Consider the following 19,648-nt stretch of genomic DNA (forward strand, 5'->3'; position numbering starts at 1 on the left):
TTATGAAAAATATGTCCTCTCCTTGCGTCTCTTATCTCTTGGTCATTGATTACTTATCGACACAAGCTATGATAGGAGTGTTAAAATGGACCAATTTGATAGGCTGGCTTGATTGCGCTTATGTCAATATGTTGCGTTAATTATCGGTTAATCAATTAACAGACAAACAATAAAAGTTAAAATTTATAATTTTTTTTAAAAGTTTGAAATAAAATGAGTCAAATTAATTTATTAGAGTAAAATTAATCAAAAAATAAAAAATTTAAAATAAAAAATATAATTAAGCCTATTATGTATTCACTCAAGATCATGAATTTATCAAAGAAACTAAGAAAATTAATCACATTGGTCCGGTTTGAATACAAAGCTCTGAAAATACTTAATCATTACATGACATGTAATCAAGTGTAATTAATTTTTTTTCCGTGAATTGAAAAACTTAAAACAATGCCATGCAGAAATTGGAAAAGACAACAAAGACTTTATAGTCTTAGATTGCCAAATAATTTTTTTTCCTAAATTACATTATTATCAAACGTTTAACTCTTCATTTCCTTATAAATTGGTAATATCTAAATAAGGGAAAGGATTTATCCATAGTTTTCTTTCATCATTCACCTTTCCTTCCCCTTTCATTCCTTATCTCCCAAATACATCCTAAAGAGGACCATGCATATTACCTATGCACCGAAGTGAAAGCTTCTAAACAACGGAAAATATAAAACAAAAGTTGGTTTTAAGAATATTGTATTTACAAAGATACTCGCATACTTCTATGATCTATGAGATCAAGCTCAAAGCACAATCTACAGAAACTTTCTTCATGTCATTTAAATTACAAGCATTTTTTGACAGCTAATTACACTTGTCTCGAAGAAGAAAGGAAACTTTTTAACTTCTGTCATTGTTCTGGCCAAAGAGATATAAAACAGTAGATTCCCCGGTCTCAGCACAATGATTAAGGTTGCCTTTGGTTTGGCTTTGAATCACCTTCAAAATCAATCTCATAGAAATCACGTTCAACATGCTTTGGAAAGTGTGATTCTGATAAAACAAACACACTCTAAGTACTTGAACTAGAGGTCCGGAATGGCCACAAATAAGATAGCAGATTTCTCCTTCCATTGTTCATCTGTCTATTCTCTCTTCCCCTAGAGATATCATTGCTACTACCACTACCACTGCCATTACCCCAAATTCGTCTACCACGAGAACTAGTATGTTCTTTCGGTGGCAGCTCAACACGGCACACAGGACACGAGTTATGCAGAACTAACCATGGAACAATACAATCTGAGTGGTAAACGTGGTTACATGGCATCTTCCTGGCCTCGGATCCCAGTTCAAATCGTTCCTTACAAACTGGACAGTGTGAATCAGACTGTAGGTGTTCATGTGTGATCTTAATAGTTGGCATTGCATCAATCGAAGAGTGCGATGCAGGGGGTGGACCAAGCCGGTCATTTGAAATGTGTTGTTCAATTAGTCCTTCTAGTCTAGGACCCAGAAAGTAGTCACCAAAATCAACACGCCTAGGACCACCTCTTGAGCTACCATTAGAATTGGTGAATCCTGGTGCTTGACCATGAAATATCAAATAAGGACCAGAACTAAAGACACCCCAAGTCTCATCAGGAATAAGGATAGAACCAGAACCAGAACCAGAACCAGACCTCCTTCTAACATCAAAGTTTGTGTATCTTCCAGCCATTCTCTGCCTCATAAAGTTATCAACAGCATCTCTAACCCGAATTCTCGGTTCAGAACCTCTTTGCTCCATAACAGCTCTTACAGCATCCATAATGTCAGGCATTTGATGAGCATCTTCCATCCGCGATGAGAAGCCGTGTTGGCGCGCAACTCCTCGCAGCTCATTGAGTTCTTGCACAAAGCCTCCGTCACAGTAGGGGCAAATGGCTTCCCTCCCTTCAAGCCAGATTGGCTGCCTGCATGTGTAACACCAGTATGTTGTCCCACTTGACATCCTTACTCTTTCACTTCAATTGGAAAGATACACCACAAGTTCACTTTGCTTCTGCACCAAGAATAGTATAGAGCTTCACAAGTAAGAATCACAATTCACAAATGAAGTAAGAAAATGGGTCTTAAAATTTACAACAAAAGTAAACAGATAACAAGATCTAAAGATTTGATAAATCAGTAGGCTATGCTGGTGAAGTCTTTTGGCAGCACACACCATATGCTCAACATTGATAATAATCCTAAAAGGGAGCAAAATGGTAAATCTGAGAGAGACCGGAATAGCAAACTCCAGCTGTTTAGAACAAGCAAAGGGACCAGCATAAAATCAAAAAACTATATTTTAATCCCCAACTTTAGTCTAGTCACCAGATCAGTTAGTTAAGTTTCATAATATTATTCTGGACATGAGGAGATATAGGGTGGATTGGATGGTTGAGGGAAAAGAAAATAATATGAACAAGAAATGCAAATAAAAGATTCCTCCCTCCCTGCCCTTTCAATTAAAGTAAACTAGTAGCGAAGCCTTTGATCGGTTTTCACGCAAATAACAACATATTTCAGATTAGAAAATACATAACTGCCAAACAAGAAGGAAATTATAAATCAAATCTTAGAAATGAACGCAGGAAGTTAGAACTGTGAGCATATAGTCAACTATCTCTTGTAATCAAATCATTGAGGAATTACAACAAAATTTACAAGAATTACCTAAAATTCTAAAAAAATTTAGTATCACTGAATTAACCGGCTTAAATAGGTGCAAGAGATCCATCTAAAATTGACCAAAAAAGAAAAATCAAATGAATTTTGGATTACTTTTTTATTTATCATTATCAGACAAGAGGAATACTTCCTTCCATAATCCAAACCAAAAACAGTTCAATTCCAGAAATTCCAGAGAGAAACAAAGCTCCATAACTTCACACATACAAATTGAAATGATATCAATTTTTACCCTCAACTAAAAAAGAAAAGTTCAATTACCACAGATGAATTAAGGAGAAACAAAATTCATGCAAGAACCAGGTAGCTGAAACCACAGAAACAGAACCTTTCCTCAACCACAACCACAAAGCCAGAAAGAGAAGAGAATGAAAGAAGCACAAAAATCGAAATTGAGGACTAAAATCCCACAAAAACCATACCATGTTTGTCATCAAAGCACGTAACTTTCAAATGGAGTCTCAGTTAAACAAACACCCATTATTCCAAAGATCATAGAGTTCACACCCTCATACAATTCACTGAATAAATATTATTAAAAAGCAACCAAAAAATTAAGAGAAGGAAGAATTCAAGGAGAGGGAGAAATATTCAGAATTGATCAGAGTGAACTTACCAAGGAAAAAGAAGAGAAAACAAAAGAGGAAACTACATAGAATGAATGGAAATTCAGAGAATAGTTACAAAAGGATTCTGAGCCTGCAGGAGAGAGAAAGTAAAAGAGAACTTTGTTTCTCTCTACAAATACACGATTGATTTGATGGAGTGTTCACACTAAGTTTCAGGGAACTTTCTTTGTAATTTTCACCTGTTAAGAAGTTTGACTATTCTATATTAAATATCATAAAAGAAAGTTGCAGGAAAATGAGATGTCGTGCGTATAAATATTAAACTAACTGTAACTTACGATTATACGTCACGTGTCGTTAATTTTATACACGCGGATTCGGGCCGGTGCATAGTACTAAGAAGAAAAAAATAGTATAATTGTTTTATTAATGTTTATTATATGTCGTGTGTTACTAAGTTGATATACACGGATTCGGCCGGTGCATAGTATCGGCGGTTGAGAAGAAAAAAGATATGATTTTTTTATTATTATTATTATATTATTCACACGAAATATCTATCCGACTTTGGTTATGTTTGATGATCGGTTGATGATGTATTTTTGGACGCTAAACGTATTTTTTGAGTAAATTTATTTTGGAAACATATTTGGTTACTATCAAAAGTGTGTTTACAATGAAAATTTTCTTTTGAAACCCAGTTTTATAAAAGAAAGATTTGAAATCCAATATTTGTAAACTTAAGTTTGCAAATTTTAATCATAACATACACTTTATTCATGATGAATTTATGTCTATACTTAAAAAAAACTAAGTCTAAAATTACTTCAACAAATGATTTATTGGTAGAAAGATTATGAATTTATATATATATATATATATATATATATATATATATATATATAATATGTATTTTTGATAATTATTATATTATTTTTATATTTTTATATAAAATATGATTTTTATTTATTTAATCGTTGAATTGTTTTTAAAATTTTAATTTATAACATCATAAAATATCTCAAATTATCTTCACCATGACTAATTACCTTCATTATTATCATTTATGACATAACTATCATGACTGTTATTATAACCATTCTCATCAATAGTCGCAACCACAAACATGATTATTGTTGTTGTGGCTTGTCATACCCAAATTTCGTCCGGGGATTATAATTTGATGATATACAATTATTGATTGGCCGCTTCGAGATATTTGGCACCCTTTGTTGCACAATATGTGAAGTTCCGAGACGTGCCGAAAATCAAAAGGAAGCAGGCTTATGCGATCTGTGAAAATTCCGTGATGTGAAGGAAATTGAAAGGAGGTATTTTTCGCAATCCGTGAGTTTTCGTAACTTCTTCGAAAGCTAAAAAAGAGTAAATACATAATCCGTAAGGACTCGTAACCTTGCGGAAGGAAAATAAGTATCGTTACGAAATTCGTAAATTTTCGTAACGTTACGGAAAAAGAATTACCAAAAAGGTAGAGGGGGTGCATTTAGTAAAAAGGGGGGTACAAATAGCAATCAGGCCCCTTGGGCCTTCCAGATTCTTCCTCCAGAAGGCTGTTGCTTCTGGAGGAAGCAAAAGCAACCTTGCTCGCCTGGGCGAGCTGGGTGGCAAGCTCCTCCCCTATTTTGCTATAAATAGGGGGAGGAGTGAAGGGAGAAGGGGTTCAGCCTTCTTGGCACTTCTTATTCTCTCGAAATTGCTGAGAAAAATTATTTCCATGAAGAAAATCCAAGCCGAGGCGCTTCTGTAACGTTTCCGTGAGTAATTACGCGAAGATTCTCGACCGTTCTTCAACATTCATCGTTCGTTCTTCGTTTTCTTCAGTCTTCAACGGGTAAGTACCTCAAACCGAGTTTTTCAATTCATTCTATGTACCCGTGGTGGTTCACATTTTGTTTCATGTATTTTTATTCTCGTTTTCATTTGCTTTCTATACCCCTTTTTGACGTGCTTAAGTCATTTATTTAAGTCATTTCTCGCCTAATTTGAAAATAAAATAAATTTCCACTGATCATTTGAATTGTAGTATTCGTTAATTTCTGTTAAAATGAATTCCGACCGTTCGGTCGTACCGTAACCACGTTGGAAATCAAAAAAGAGGTAAAATAATAATATAATAATCAAAAAATACCTTTTAGTAAAATAAAGCGAAAAATCAATCGGACGTTTTCTCTTTGAGATTTCTCATTCTTAATTGAATTGACTAATAACTAAAATGAAACTAAGGCTAAAATCAACTCGCCTAGTCAAGCTCGTCCACAAAAAATAGGGTTTTGAAAGTTTATCATTTCAGTTTCTTACCAAGTAAAATGGATCATTTTTAAGGTCCAACGCCTTAAAATGATCACCCTTCAAGTAAAAAGAATCACTTGATTCACGCATAAGAAAGAACTACATAGGTCTGATTTCCTCTTTGATAGAGGGTACGTAGGAGCAAGAACCCCGCTTTTGTCGACCTCAAAAAATAAAAAGAAATAAAAGTTAAGGTAACACAATTTCCACAATTCTAAAAAATAGGTTGTTGTCCTTTGAGACAAACGTGAGAGGTGCTAATATCTTCCTCAAGCATAAATACAACTCCCGAACTTAGAATTTTCATTTTAACCGGTTTCCTTAGGTTTTCCTGACGTTTTCCACAAATAAATGTTGGTGGCGACTCCGCTCATCTTTCCTCCCTTGGAAAGCGCACCCATGAGCCTCGCCTTCGCTCACCCACAAAAGGGCACGTTGCGACATGACTATTAATACTACCATTGACTTTTATAACTATAGTTGTGGTTATTATCAAAATATTTTAATCTTGACATTTTATTTTAATGTAACGGTTTATATTAATTATTACTCTTAGTGATTTTTTTACTGGATTTCTCTTTACAAATTGTACATTCTAATTAATAGTATAAGAATTGATTAAAGTTGTGTTTAATAATTTAAGATTAATTTTATCAAAGTCAATATTATACCAAACTCAAAATGAAACGGATAACGGTTTATTTGAGTTTTTTCCCCTTTAAAATGAAAAAATTGAATAATTATTTTTTTAAAATATAGACTAGTTTTGGGACCTAATCCAAAATAATTTTTACTTATTTTTGAAAATAAATCAGATGGTTTAAAACTTATTTTTCGAAAATATCATTTTAGATCTTACGTGAAAACAAATTCTTCAATCTAGCAACTTTATTTTTAAAGACATCATGTTTAAATGTGTTTTTTGTTGCTGATGAATTTTCAAATTTTGATTTTGGTACAATTTTTTTTAACCTTTTGTCTCTAATGATTTATTTTATTTTATTTCTGTTCCTAAATTTGCTTAGATAATACTTTAAAAAGTGAATTTTTTTTGGAAGCATTGAATAGTGAAATAAAGTTATTTAGATAATGGTATAAGGACCAAAAATAAAATAAAAAATTTATTAAGGACAAAAGGTTTAAAAAATATTAGGACCAAAAATAAAATAATTTTTTTATAAAAAAAACCTTATTTTCTTCCAATAAATAAATTTTGGATTAACTTATTAAGTTAAGGAATGGCAAATAATATGATTCAATAGATAGTTGTAGATATCAAATTGATCTTGTAATAAAATTTAACAAAAAATATCTAAATTATAAGAAAGTATACAGAAAGTATATCAAATTGATCTCATAATAAAATTTAAGAAATTAATATTTAAATCACAATAGATAATTTAGGGGTGTACAAAATTAAAATCCAAATTGAATGGAATTGATCCAAAATCAAACCTGATCACTTTTAAAACACCAAACCATTTTGAAAAAGAAATGAAATGAACCAAACTGAACTTCAAATGATTTGGCTAACCAAACTATTTTTTTAAAAGAGGTTCAATTTGATCTGGTTTGGTCCTTTAAAAAAATTATTCATATATGAATGAAAAATAGACAATTGATCTATTTTATAAAAGTGTTTTGATTACCTGAACTATTTTTATAAGGTGGATTGAAATTGGTTCGATTTGAGGACTTTCATGATTATTACATTAAAAATTATATATTTTTTTATGCAGTGAAAATTAAAAGTCATGCATGCTAATGATAATGTCTAATTAATTGACAATGTAAAAAAATTATAGAAAAATGGATAGCACTAAAATCTTTAAAAATATATAAAATATTAACATAAAATTTTGAAAGTATTAAAAATATAAATATCTGATATTTAGGGGGGGGGGGGAGATCATAATATTTTTCACTGGTGATGCTACATGTCTGAAATAAAGGGGTATTAACATTAATAAAATTTTATCTCAGTCATAAAAAAATAGAACCTAATTTTTTATATAAAGACAAACTATTATTTATCTATATACTTCTTTACTCGTTTATATTTTTAAAAGTTTACAATTCCCTTTAAATTGAAAACACTTCTATTTGGATTTCTATACTATCACAAGAGTATAAGGAACTTCTATACGTCAGTTGAATATAGAAAAACAATAATATTATTTGAAAACGTTGGTAGAAAGAAAAACTAGCTACTTCACATTCAATTTAATTTAAAATATGTAATGTTTACAAAATATCATTTGAAGAATACGCCATTTTTTTTTGTTTGATGAGTTGAGGGTGTTTGCACGGACGCACGGATAAGCTATAAAATTAGATCTATAGTATAATTGTATATATATTAGTTGTAATTTTGTAAAACTTAGTAAATGAGAATCAAAACTAACATAAGATTACTAGGAAAGGTTAAAACTAAAACATCTAAATGGAAAAACACAAGATACTATATTTTACATGTTACTAAAATATTTATGAATCAATCAACTGAGTTGGAAACCACTAATCATAACTATACATAACACAACTCAACATCCAAAGTTGTAAAAACTTCAAAAATAAATCAGGAAGGCATCCTTAAAAAGAAGTAAATGAAAACCAAATATAATAAAATTGGAATACACAATATATTTTATGTAATAAATTGTCTATTCATAAAATGATAAGTTCACAAAAGATTCATAGAATAAGCATTCCTAGCATCATTTCTCACAAAATACACCACCAAGAGTTATAAACAAAATTTTACAAATATTAGTATAGTATAATGTACTTAAATTACAAATAAATATAAAATAAAATAAAGTTAGATGTTACATCTCGTATGGCACCCGTGCAGATGCACGAGCTAGTTACAAATTTAAATATATGATATAATTGTATCCATTTAGTTGTAATTGGATAGAATTTAGTAAATGATAACCAATATTTATTAAAATAAACTACTAATGATATACATATACACTAATTGTATGAGAGCATAAGAAAACGTTCAAAGGCTTAAGAAAAATTATGCTTAAATATATTCATCCATTTATTCATTTGTATATTCCAACATTCACCATCACTACTAGAAAAAGCTGATTTAACATCGGCAGATTAACATAAAAAACCGATGTTAACGTAAACACGGTGGCATAATTGTAAATAATGTGTATTTCTTAACGTCGGTTTTATGAAAACCGATGTTAACGAAGTGACTCTAACATCGGTTTTCAAGAAAACTGATGTTAACGAAGCGACGTTAACATCAGTTTTCATAAAACCGATGTTAGAGTCACTTCGTTAATATCGGTTTTGAAAAAAACCGATGTTATAGGCGATTCGTTAACATCGGTTTTCAGAAAACAGATGTTAATATATAATCAGTTAACATCGGTTTTTTGAAGAAAACCAATGTTAACGTTGACATCAATTTGTTAACATCGGTGCTTTATTGAAAACCGATGTTAAACTTACATTTTAAATTGTATTTGACTCGACCTATTTCGCTCGCGCTCCCTTCTTCTCCGTCGCTTTCTTCTTCTCTGTGAACCCTTTCGCGCTCTCTTCTCCATTGCACTGTAAACATCATCGAAGGCTGTTGTTCTCCATTGCACTGAAGACCGTGACATGTACGCTTCGTCTACCCGTGTTGTTCTATCGAAGGCTGTTGTTCTCCCTTTCGTGCTAGGTCTATTTCTGGAACCCTTGGTTAAGCTAAGGACCTTTTTTGGTTTCTGGTGCAAGGATTGGCGAATTGGTGGTCACCTGAGGTACATTTGACTAGTAGTACGTGGTGTTTGTGGTCTGCTGAGGTACATTTCACCTGAGGTACAATCTCGCCGGCATAGTCGCTGTTGTGTTTGAGGTAAGCTTCATGTCTTCATTGTAAGTTTGTGCTTCCACGTACGTGGTGTTTGTGCAACCCCACTGAATCACTAATGAAATGCCAACAAATCCAAAGATTTACAACTTATCAAGTATAAGACTTATAAATGTCATCACATTCACACTTGCATCAAAGCAAACTAGAGAAAAAGAACATAATAACTAGCAGTTACAAATCAACAGTTGATGACAAGTTGGGACATAGTAAGTAAGAAGTTTCACAGGCTATGTAATATTATGTTTTCACAGGCTATGTAACAAAAACAAGTTGATTTTTTAAAATTTTCACCGGCTATGTAATATTATATTTTCAAAGGCTATGTAGTATTATATATTTCCATCATCTCCACTTTTCAAACAAAATGATTGAAAGAGAAACTGATATTAGTGTAGCAGATTAACAAGGGCACATGCCAAATTGCCTATTGATGATGCAAATGAAAGGAGCATAGATTGGTCATATTACAAGACTGAACTAGACTTGAATTAAAGGGAGGCTGAACACATATATACGAGAATGAATAAAAAATTATATTTATCATGCCTTAGGACCAATAATGATTGCATGTCAATTTAACCAACTCTTTTAAGTTATATATCCTTTAAGTTGCATTTTGTACCTATTTCATATTCCTTTTTAGTGAGAATACACAAGGAAATCATTTCACTCTATTTTCTTTTGTTCTTTCTTTTTTGTATTCTCTACTCCAAATTTATATTTTTATAACACATTATCAGCACGAAACTCATTTTTCAATTCAAACTTCAAGAAGCGTGTTTAGTTTTGTCACAGAGAGCCAATGTGATTCTACTTCTATTTCTTTTATGATATTTTATTGCTACTAAAACTCATATTTTTCAATTCAAAAACTTCAAGAACGCGTGTTTATTAGTTTTGTCATAGAGAGCCAATGTGATTCTACTTTTATTTCTTTTTCTGATATTTTATTACTACTGAATATTCTTACAATTGGAATTTTACAATTACTATACTATAATATTCATGCTTTATTCGTATATAAAATATGCATATTTAGTTCTAGTTAAACATCGATAACATAGTACCGCTATATTGCTCATGATGTTCCTTCATAATAATTATTTACATGCCATTGATTTGTTTGCTTACCATGAAATTATCAATGCATATTAATTGGAGTATTGGAGAATGATGCAGTGATACTGTGTAAATTTTGGTTGGAATTACTCCATGAATGAATAACCCATTGGTGAACCTACTAACATGAATTACGCATTTTGTATCATGTCTGTAGCATGTTTCATTTTTTTTAAAGGAACATGTTTCATTTTGTTATTATAATATTGGTTGGTGAATTATCTTTTTAGATGTTTCTAATATTGGTTGGTGAATATACTGTATGTTTGTAATCATGTTATCGTTATTCATTTTGATTTACATCTGCAATATTTGAAATTGTCTTTGTTGAACGTGACACTTAGTTGAAAAAAAGTGTTTTACTCTTCCAAAATAATTTTATAGAAGATTGTCTATTCCTTAATAAAGTCATTTTGACGAGTAACAAATGTGTTTTACTCTTCTATCTACCATTCTAGCTCACAACAAGAAAAACAAGCATTTGATAAAAATAAAAAAAATGAAAAAAAAACACACCTGCACATTAATCCTGCCTCGAACCATATCCATTGGATAAGTCGCAGACATAGCAATTATTTCAACACATGCTCCAGCTCCAAGACATAAAAGAGGAGTCAGTTGAGCATCCTCTGCAGAAAGCACAAGAGAACATAATTAGACAGACAGCCAGAAGGGTTTTAATATCAACAAAGTTTTTGTCGATTCAAAGAGAAAATGAAGTTTGTTTCAGCCAGTGTTGCCATAAGTGGATATAAGTAAAAAAATAATAATAACCCAAAATGAAGAATTTTCCAGAAAGCAGAGCTTCCCTGTCCAACCCATCAATCATCAATCAAATCTGTACTTGCCCTTGCTTGCTCTACTAAAAAAAATATGTTGACTAAATGCAAATTATTTCAAAAAAAAAATGGAAAACATGAACATACCATTTCCAGTTTGCTGCTGATATAGATGCAGTATACCTCTATCATAATAGGAAGGAATGATTAGGAAGAAAAAAAGAAGCAGGAGACAGAGTTTAAAAGATATGAAGTGGGATACTCTAAAATATTAAGAAAAAAAAATGTTAGCAGCTAGAGTAACCCTATTTAAATAAAACCATGTAGGAAAAGGAAAATATTAAGAAAGGATTGCATAAGACTATGGTATGTATATAGCATCTAAAAGGATAATAATTTGACAATATAAACCAAATGGACCTTATACATAATAAAAGGATAAAACAATGTATATCTGCTGTCAAGCATTCCACTTCTGGTCTACTAGATGACTGGTAAGCAAGCTAAGTAACCAATATAATTATTTAATTATCTCAAAGTGTTTTAAAGCAAACCCTTATCATGATTCTTCGTAAACATTGAATAAATAGAGCTCAAATAGCCTGGCAGGAGGCAGGAACACTCCCCACTGCATAACCATTGGTCAGTTAAAGTGCCATGTATTCATTAATAGAATTTCATGAGTTTCATATTCAAGTCACTCCAAACTTGAAGGGATAATCAATTTCAATTTCACAAACATTAGAACAATTTATACTTTATTCTACACATTTTACACTTCACACTACAACATTTATTTAACTGCAAATATCTTCTACACTAATTGACAGACACAAGACAACTATTGTAACAATTTTTTTTTCCTAATAACAAATACTTGTTGCCAGAAAACCACAATTGATTATAGTTTATATATCCTAGTTTCAAAGTGGTAACATGATGATAGTAGTCTAACCACTACCCTTTTCTAACTCATCAGCTTTAAAATAACGAAAAATAACTCCAGTTGATATCAGCTGACAAATATTTCCAACATATTTTGATAAAAAAAATCTTATTTGATGTCAATCGAAAAATAATCTTAATTGATGTTGGTCTAAAAACATCACTCGGTCAGACAAAACAACCCTAGTTAAACTTATCGATATTTTATATTTTTAAATTATTAAAAATTGAAAAATATTTTTTAATTAATATTTCAATATTAAATTGTGTTTGTTTTCTATAAAATTTAATATTAAAATTTCACCTATTTAAAATATAAAATTAAAATTTTGCATACGAGAAAAATTGAATTGGTTTATTCAAATAAAGAATTTAAATTTTAAAAAAATTGAATTAATTTATCCAAATAAAACCGTTGAAAAAAAAATTAAAATAAAAACAATTCAAATTCTAAATATTTCAAATATTAGAGAATTGCATGGGAAAATCGTCGCAAAACACTCAAGCTTCTATAATCTACACTACACAGTACAGACCTTTTTGTGGCTCAACGGTTGAACGTGGGCTCAACGATTATCCAAACACAGCTTAACTCGTCTTCTTTCTTTCGCTAGCTCGCTCAAGTTCTCTCTCGCTGGTTCGTCTCTCTCATCTCTTCATTTCTTCTTTAATCTGTAATCTGGGGTTTATTGATTCACACTTTTTTTTATTAACAGAAAAATAACAAAGTTGCAAATTGCTCTCTCTCTGGTTCGTCTCTCTGTCTCTTATCTCTGCATTTCTTCTCTAATCTAGGGTTTGCTGATTCACGTGTTCTTTTTTATTTTGTTAACAAAATTATAATAAAGTTGCAAATTTCCATAATAACTGTCTTCTATTTATTATGATTCATTTTATATTGAAGCCTAATTAGCTATTTGTACTTGGTTTTTGTTTGTTCTTCCATCTTGATATTATCTATATTTGTGTTTTGATTTACATTATTATATCTACAAACGAAATTTTTTGTTCTGGTTGAACCATAAGAATCCAAAGCCACAAGATTAAAAGTTACTAATTAGGCATTCATGAGATACCCAATTTTTTGTAATGATTATATAGTTGGTTAACAAAGGGTGTTTTTGATTCAAAATATCAGTGCACACAAACACATTAAAAATAGCATTTCTCCTGTTTTCTTCAATATTGCAACGATTGCATGTATCAGAAACCATCTAACATTTTAAATGATAATTTGGGACCTAATTACTCTGCCAACCTTGTGCAAAGAGACTGCACAAAATAGCATTATTTTCTCCAAAAGCTTCCTAATAGAGAGGGCATTCACTTAACTACATGAGTTCTCGGCTTCTAGCTACCAAAGTTACTTGCATTTCTTGTTAATCTTGTTTTCTTTGTGAATCAAGTTTTATTGCATCCCCTGTCAAAAAGCATTTTTTGAGGTCCAGAATAACATTTTGAAACATTAAGTACCTGTCTGGTGACAAGACTGAAATTGGGGGTTAAAAGAATGTTTTGATTTTGTTTCGGTCCCTTTGCTGGTTCTAATAAATTGGAGTTCCCCTATTCCTATCTCTCTCAGCTTTGTCATTTAACTCCTTTTATAGATATACAAAGGTTTATCTGCAATTTCCTACAATATCAATGATCGTGATGAAGCTGCAACCACTAGACTTCAATTTACCTTAATTTAAAGCCTTTGGACATACTTAAAAATTGAGCATCTGGTGTGCTGCCAAAAGATTTCACTAGCACAGCTAATTGTTAAATCTTTAGGACTTCTTAGCTGTTTACTTTTGTTGTCAATTTTATCACCCATTTTTTTTTTCTTCATTGGTTACTATTATAGTATTATTTTTGAAGCTCTGTACCTGGTGCAGAAGAAAAATGAACTTATGGTGTTTCTTTTCAATTTAAGTTTCCAGTGAAAGAAAAGGATGTCAAGTGGAGCAACATACTGGTGTTACACATGCAGGCAGCCAATCTGCCTTGCAAGGAGGGATCACATTTGCCCCTACTGTGACGAAGGCTTCTTGCAAGAACTTGATGAATTGCAAGGAGGTATGGAACAAAGAGGTTCTGAACCAAGAATGGGTGGAAGATACATAAACTTTGGTGTTAGGAGGCCTGGTTCTACCCCTCTTCCTGAATCATGGACTCGAGGTGTGTTCATATTTCCCAATCAAGAGGTGGCCGCAGATCGGGAAGGATTCTTTGAACAACACATTACAAATGACCCGCTTGGTGCATCACAATCTTCAATTGATGCAATGCCAACTATTAAGATCACACATGAACACCTCTACTCAAATCCAAAGTGTTCAGTTTGTATAGAAAGATTTGAAGTGGGTTCTGAGGCCAGGAAGATGCCATGTGACCACATTTACCACTCAGACTGCATCGTTCCATGGTTAGTTCATCATAACTCATGTCCTGTTTGCCGTGGTAAGCTGCCACCCGAAGGACATGTTAGTTCTCGTGGTAGTCAAATTTGGAGAGGAAGGAATGTCAATGGTAATAGTGAAAATGATATCTATAGGGGTAGGGAGAATAGACAGTTCAACGATGGATGGAGAAATCTACTATCATTTTTGAATTTTTGCGGCCAATCCTTTCTTCTAATTCAAATACTTAATCGTTGGAGCTGAGACTGGGGATACTACTCTCCTACAACTCTTTGACCAGAACAATGGCAGAAGTTAACTGAGTTTCATTTCTTCTCCAGCTGTCAAATAATGCTTATTTAAATGACATGAATAAAGCTTCTGAATGCTTTGAACTTGATCTCATAAAGATACTATTAGATCATAGAAGTATGTGAAAATGTTTGTAAATACAATATTTTTGGAAGCAATTTTCGTTCTATATTTTTGGTTGCTTAGTAGCTTAACCTTGTAGGTAATTTGCATGGTCTATTCTGAATGTGTTTGGGAGATAAGAGGAAAACGAATCAAAGGGGAAGGAAAGGTGAGTGATAAAAGAGAAACTGTGGAGCTTAACCTATGTATGTATCATCCCATAATGTATAGACCTTAATTATGCCCTCCTTTGATATTCATGTATTTTAGTATTTGTCTCACCTCTTAAGGAGACAAACACAACACTTTGCAAAATTGGATATGCATGCAATAGACAAAAATGTAGGACCATAAGGATATACTATCCTTGAATTTATACGAAAAATTGAGATCTGAATGGAAATGGGTTTAATTTTCTTATATTTTAAGTTTCTGGAGGACTACCACATCATCTTTAGATTGGAACCTATTATTATGAATAAATACTCGAGTAGTGATATATGAACCATTCATAATTTTATGCATCTTTATTAATATCTCTCATTTCTCTCTATTTTTTTCTTCATATTATGTCATAAATTTTATCATATTTATATTTTTTTTCCATCATTTTAGGTGTTGAAAAACATATGGAGTATCTACCAAATATTTTTCTAAATAATCAAAGCTAGTAAAGTTATGAAGCTCTACTAAATGCACAAACACATGCAAAACTTTTGCACAGATTATGTTTTTTATTAAAAATATATTAAATAAAATAGGAGAAAGATTGATAGGTTTAAAATTGTTAAGCTCATATACACATTGATTAATCGGCGAAAATAAATTTATATTATGTTAAATTTAGTAAATTTACACTTCTAATAATTATTTTTTAAATATTAATTTTTTTCCAAGATAACCAATAAACAGCATTATCTTACTAATCGTGTATATTAAGTTTCAAATATTTTAAACATTTCCAAACATGTAGTTAAACAATAAAAAATATTTACTTATATTAAAATAAAGCAATTTAATAAAATATCATATTTTAAAAATTATACACAATTTTTCCTTTTTAAAAATGTTTGGAAAACAGTATGAAAATAACTCATGATATTTTTAAAATACTTTCAATTTATTTTAATAAAATTCATGGAAAGACTTATAATATAAGTTTTCCTTAAACATATTTCAGTAAATTTGACGTCAAGCTTACTAAAGAAACTCACATTCGATGAGAATTTGTTCAATAAATACTTAACTAAATTATTTACCTAAACACATTCTAGATTTTACTTTGTGTAATATAAATTTAATATTAAAATATTAAAATTATAAATATATTAAATTTGGTTAAAAAAATATTGATACGAATTTATCCCTACTATACATTTTTTTAGAGAAATCCCTTCTATACATAGACAGGGGTGAAGTGGAAGAGTTGGTAAAAAAAAAAAAAAAGATCAAAATAAAATTATATCTACAATACAATTTTGACAAGCAAACCATGGACTCTTTCAAAACTAGTATTGTTTAGCTAATTTACAAATTAGTAAAAGTATAAAGCTTAGCTTACGAGATTAACAACTTTCTCTTTATAATTAAAACGAAGAAGTATATTATATAAATGTGAACTTGACGTGCTCCCACCAGCTGGCCTTGCATAATTTTTTGCATTCGGCATGGGCTATAAAAAAATTGGTCTGTAGCAGATTGACCGCCCAAACTAGCATGTGGGTTTAGTTTTATGCCTTTTACTTCCTGCACCTCCATCTTGCTTCCTGCCCCCACTTTTTTAATATCCCTCAACTACCCTTCTCATTTTATAACTTTCCTCTTCCCTCTTTTGAACCTATTTCTCCTAACACACCAAACACCCCCTTCAGCTACTCTCAGCAGCCTTGATCTCCATTGGATTGGCGTCTCTGCTGTCGCGGTGGTTCCCATTTGCTAAAGTTTGGTTTTTTCCATAGCCTTCACAAAGGTTGAAGTTTATCTCAATTATTTGGCTCTGTTTCGTTCATCTGCATAGCTCATGTGAGGCTGGCTCGACACCCATACTTTAAGGTGTGTTCTTTTCTACTTTTATTCATGTTTTTCTCTCTCCAAAAAACAAGGTCTCGACGAAGAATAATAGTACCAGAAGTTTCTAGATAGGCTAGTCCAGAAGGATATCGTTATGCAAAAGCCTATCCGAAAGTAGTATATTGGACTCCGAAATAGTCTTTCTGGAATAGCTATTCAGAAACTGCAATACAAGTTCTAGATTGTTCGTTCCAAAATATATATTATAGTTTCTGGAATAGCTCTTCATGAATGGTTATTTTTGTAGTCCAAAAAGACTATTTCAGAGTGAGGATTTTATAGTCATGAAAGGCTATCCCATAAGGTAAATTTGGTTGTCCAGAATACCTATTATGAAATGGTTATTTTTGTAGTTTGGAAAGGCTATTCCGAAAGGTAAAATTAGTTGTCCGAAATACCTATTATGGAATGTTTATTGCATATTCTGGAAAGCCTATTTTGGAAGGGTGGTTTGTGTAGGCTGGAGAGACTATTATAGAAGTTGTTGTTATGTACTACAGATTGTCTATTCCAAAAAACAAGATTCTGAAAAGGGAAACTTGAAATTTTTTTGGAATTCATAATTTTTCATTTTAATTTACATTCAGGACTGTTGTGGTGTAATCCTTAAATTTTTGGAATTTCATTTATATCAATCTTAAAATAGGACATCATATACCTACTTTCCCTTTCTTTGATACAATTATAGAGAAAGTTAGCATATGTTAATATAGAATTTTAAAGAAAGTTAAATTAATACAATTACAAATTATTGGAAGAAAAAAAACATGTATCACTTTATCACAGTAGAAACAAAATCTTTCAAATAATACAACCAAAAACATAGAAGAATATCAATCCGGAAAGTGCATTCTAGAAGTCCCTAGCACTTCTGGAATGGATAATTTGGAATTACTACCCCTCTAGAATGGGTAATTCGGAATTCCTACCCTTCCAGAATGAGTAATCCAGGATCCTACCCTTGAATTCCGAACTAGGTCCTCCAAAAATCCTTGAACATTTTAGAACAGATGTTCCATGATTACAACAAGCTTGTTATGGAACACCTATTTTTAAATGTTCAAGGCCTTCCTGAGTACCCAATTAATAATTCAAGGGTATGAATTTTGAATTACTCATATCGGATTTATCTATAACCCATTGAACCTAAACCACCCTTAAATTGCATAGTTTGGGAAGGGAAGGGTGACAAACTAGGGGAAGAGGAATGCCACAGAAACAAAAAAAAAAAGGGAATACTTACCTTCATTGTCGTTCTTGTTCCTTCTTCATTTCGTTGTCACAACTTCACTTCATTGTCACTCCTCAAGCTTCGCCTTTGCCTTTTCCTAAACTACTGTAGGAATATTAGGGTATGGACAAATGGGTTAGGGTGTTGGGGCACATAAAGTTGGGATGCAAATGGTTAGCGTGGCGGTGTTTGGGTTGGGACGCAAAGAAGACTGACGGACGAGAATGAGTACAACATAAGAAGGGGAAGGGTTTGGGGTGTCTTGCGACGATGCAAAGGACGGTAGGGGGTGGGTTTGGGGTGTCTTGCGGCGATGCAAAGGACGGTAGGGGGTGGGTTGGGAGTGTTGAGTCTTTGGCTCTAAAAGGCAATTTTTTTCATGCAGGAAGCAAATAGGGAGGTGTGGGAAGTAAAATCCTAATTTTATCGGTATTGACATATACAACTAAAATTGTTTAAGGACATTGTTATCACTACCATAATTGCTATTGACACTATGAAGTCTTGGCAATGGCCATTTTAACCTTTTGAGGTTTCTTATACCCCCAAAAATTACACAACTGAAACATGATTTTGTTGTATTGTTTGGGGTGAAAAATATATACAACAAAATCATGATTCTTTTGTGTTATTTAGGGATGGAAAAAATACACAATGAAATCATGATTCTGTTGTGTTATTTGGAGGTAAAAAAACCACAACAAAAACATAATTTCGTTGTGTTGTTTAGGGGCAAAAAATACACAACAAAATCATGATTTCATTGTGTTATTTGAGCGTGAAAAAAGTTACACAACAAAAACATGATTCCATTGCACACTTGTACAATGAAATCATGTTTTCATTATGTTTTTTTTCACCCTAATATAGGAAACAATTCTATTGTGTTTTTGTCAAAAGAACATTTTTCGGATACTGTTAAAAGGCACCCACGTGACTAGTGCTAATAGAAACTCCCTTGTTTAATCTCAATTCATTTAAAAATTAGCCAAATCAATATTCACTAGTTCCCCACTATGACAAAAATAATATAAAACAAGGATGAAAAAAAGCTCTACATGCTAACAAAATATTAGACAAAAACTTAGGAATACTTGAAAATCTTCCCCTCTCTCTTGTAGACTTAATTTGGAAACTCGAGATCAAGGACGTGACTATGGTGGAGTCTTAAGATCCTGGACCACATATGAAATAAAAAAATAACCAGTAATTGAAGGTTTCAAACTGCAAGAAAAATA

General features: G+C 31.8%; 2 protein-coding genes and 1 long non-coding RNA gene across 6 annotated transcripts; 1 reads left to right on the top strand and 2 right to left on the bottom strand.

Annotated features, from left to right (window-relative positions):
* Positions 1-693: 693 nt before the first annotated feature.
* LOC114382202 (E3 ubiquitin-protein ligase RZF1-like) lies at positions 694-3,513 on the bottom strand. Of its 3 annotated transcripts, none has more exons than XM_028341462.1 (2): positions 3,323-3,513; positions 694-2,035 (listed from the first exon to the last, which is right to left on the bottom strand). In XM_028341462.1, exon 2 carries the CDS (start codon positions 1,982-1,984, stop codon positions 1,064-1,066), a length of 921 nt encoding a protein of 306 aa, XP_028197263.1. In that variant the 5' UTR covers positions 1,985-2,035; positions 3,323-3,513; the 3' UTR covers positions 694-1,063. The 3 variants fall into 3 exon arrangements, with proteins under 3 accessions (XP_028197263.1, XP_028197264.1, XP_028197265.1); XM_028341463.1 differs by lacking the exon at positions 3,323-3,513 and adding an exon at positions 3,129-3,311; XM_028341464.1 differs by lacking the exon at positions 3,323-3,513 and adding an exon at positions 2,968-3,122.
* A 5,498-nt stretch (positions 3,514-9,011) lies between these two features.
* On the bottom strand, positions 9,012-18,741 carry LOC114381227. The gene is made up of 3 exons (XR_003659971.1): positions 18,423-18,741; positions 11,104-11,216; positions 9,012-9,520 (listed from the first exon to the last, which is right to left on the bottom strand). It is a non-coding gene; the product is annotated as an uncharacterized LOC114381227 (long non-coding RNA).
* Positions 12,805-15,529, top strand: LOC114381226 (E3 ubiquitin-protein ligase RZF1-like). 2 transcript variants are annotated; one of them, XM_028340431.1, is made up of 3 exons: positions 12,805-12,948; positions 13,028-13,061; positions 14,237-15,529. In XM_028340431.1, the coding sequence occupies exon 3, from the start codon at positions 14,249-14,251 to the stop codon at positions 14,957-14,959; it is 711 nt and encodes a 236-aa protein (XP_028196232.1). In that variant the 5' UTR covers positions 12,805-12,948; positions 13,028-13,061; positions 14,237-14,248; the 3' UTR covers positions 14,960-15,529. The 2 variants fall into 2 exon arrangements, with proteins under 2 accessions (XP_028196232.1, XP_028196230.1); XM_028340429.1 differs by having other exon boundaries at positions 12,806-12,948; positions 14,230-15,529.
* Positions 18,742-19,648: the final 907 nt, after the last annotated feature.

This window comes from Glycine soja, chromosome 13 (assembly GCF_004193775.1).
Source record: "Glycine soja cultivar W05 chromosome 13, ASM419377v2, whole genome shotgun sequence".
Classification (NCBI taxonomy): domain Eukaryota; kingdom Viridiplantae; phylum Streptophyta; class Magnoliopsida; order Fabales; family Fabaceae; genus Glycine; species Glycine soja.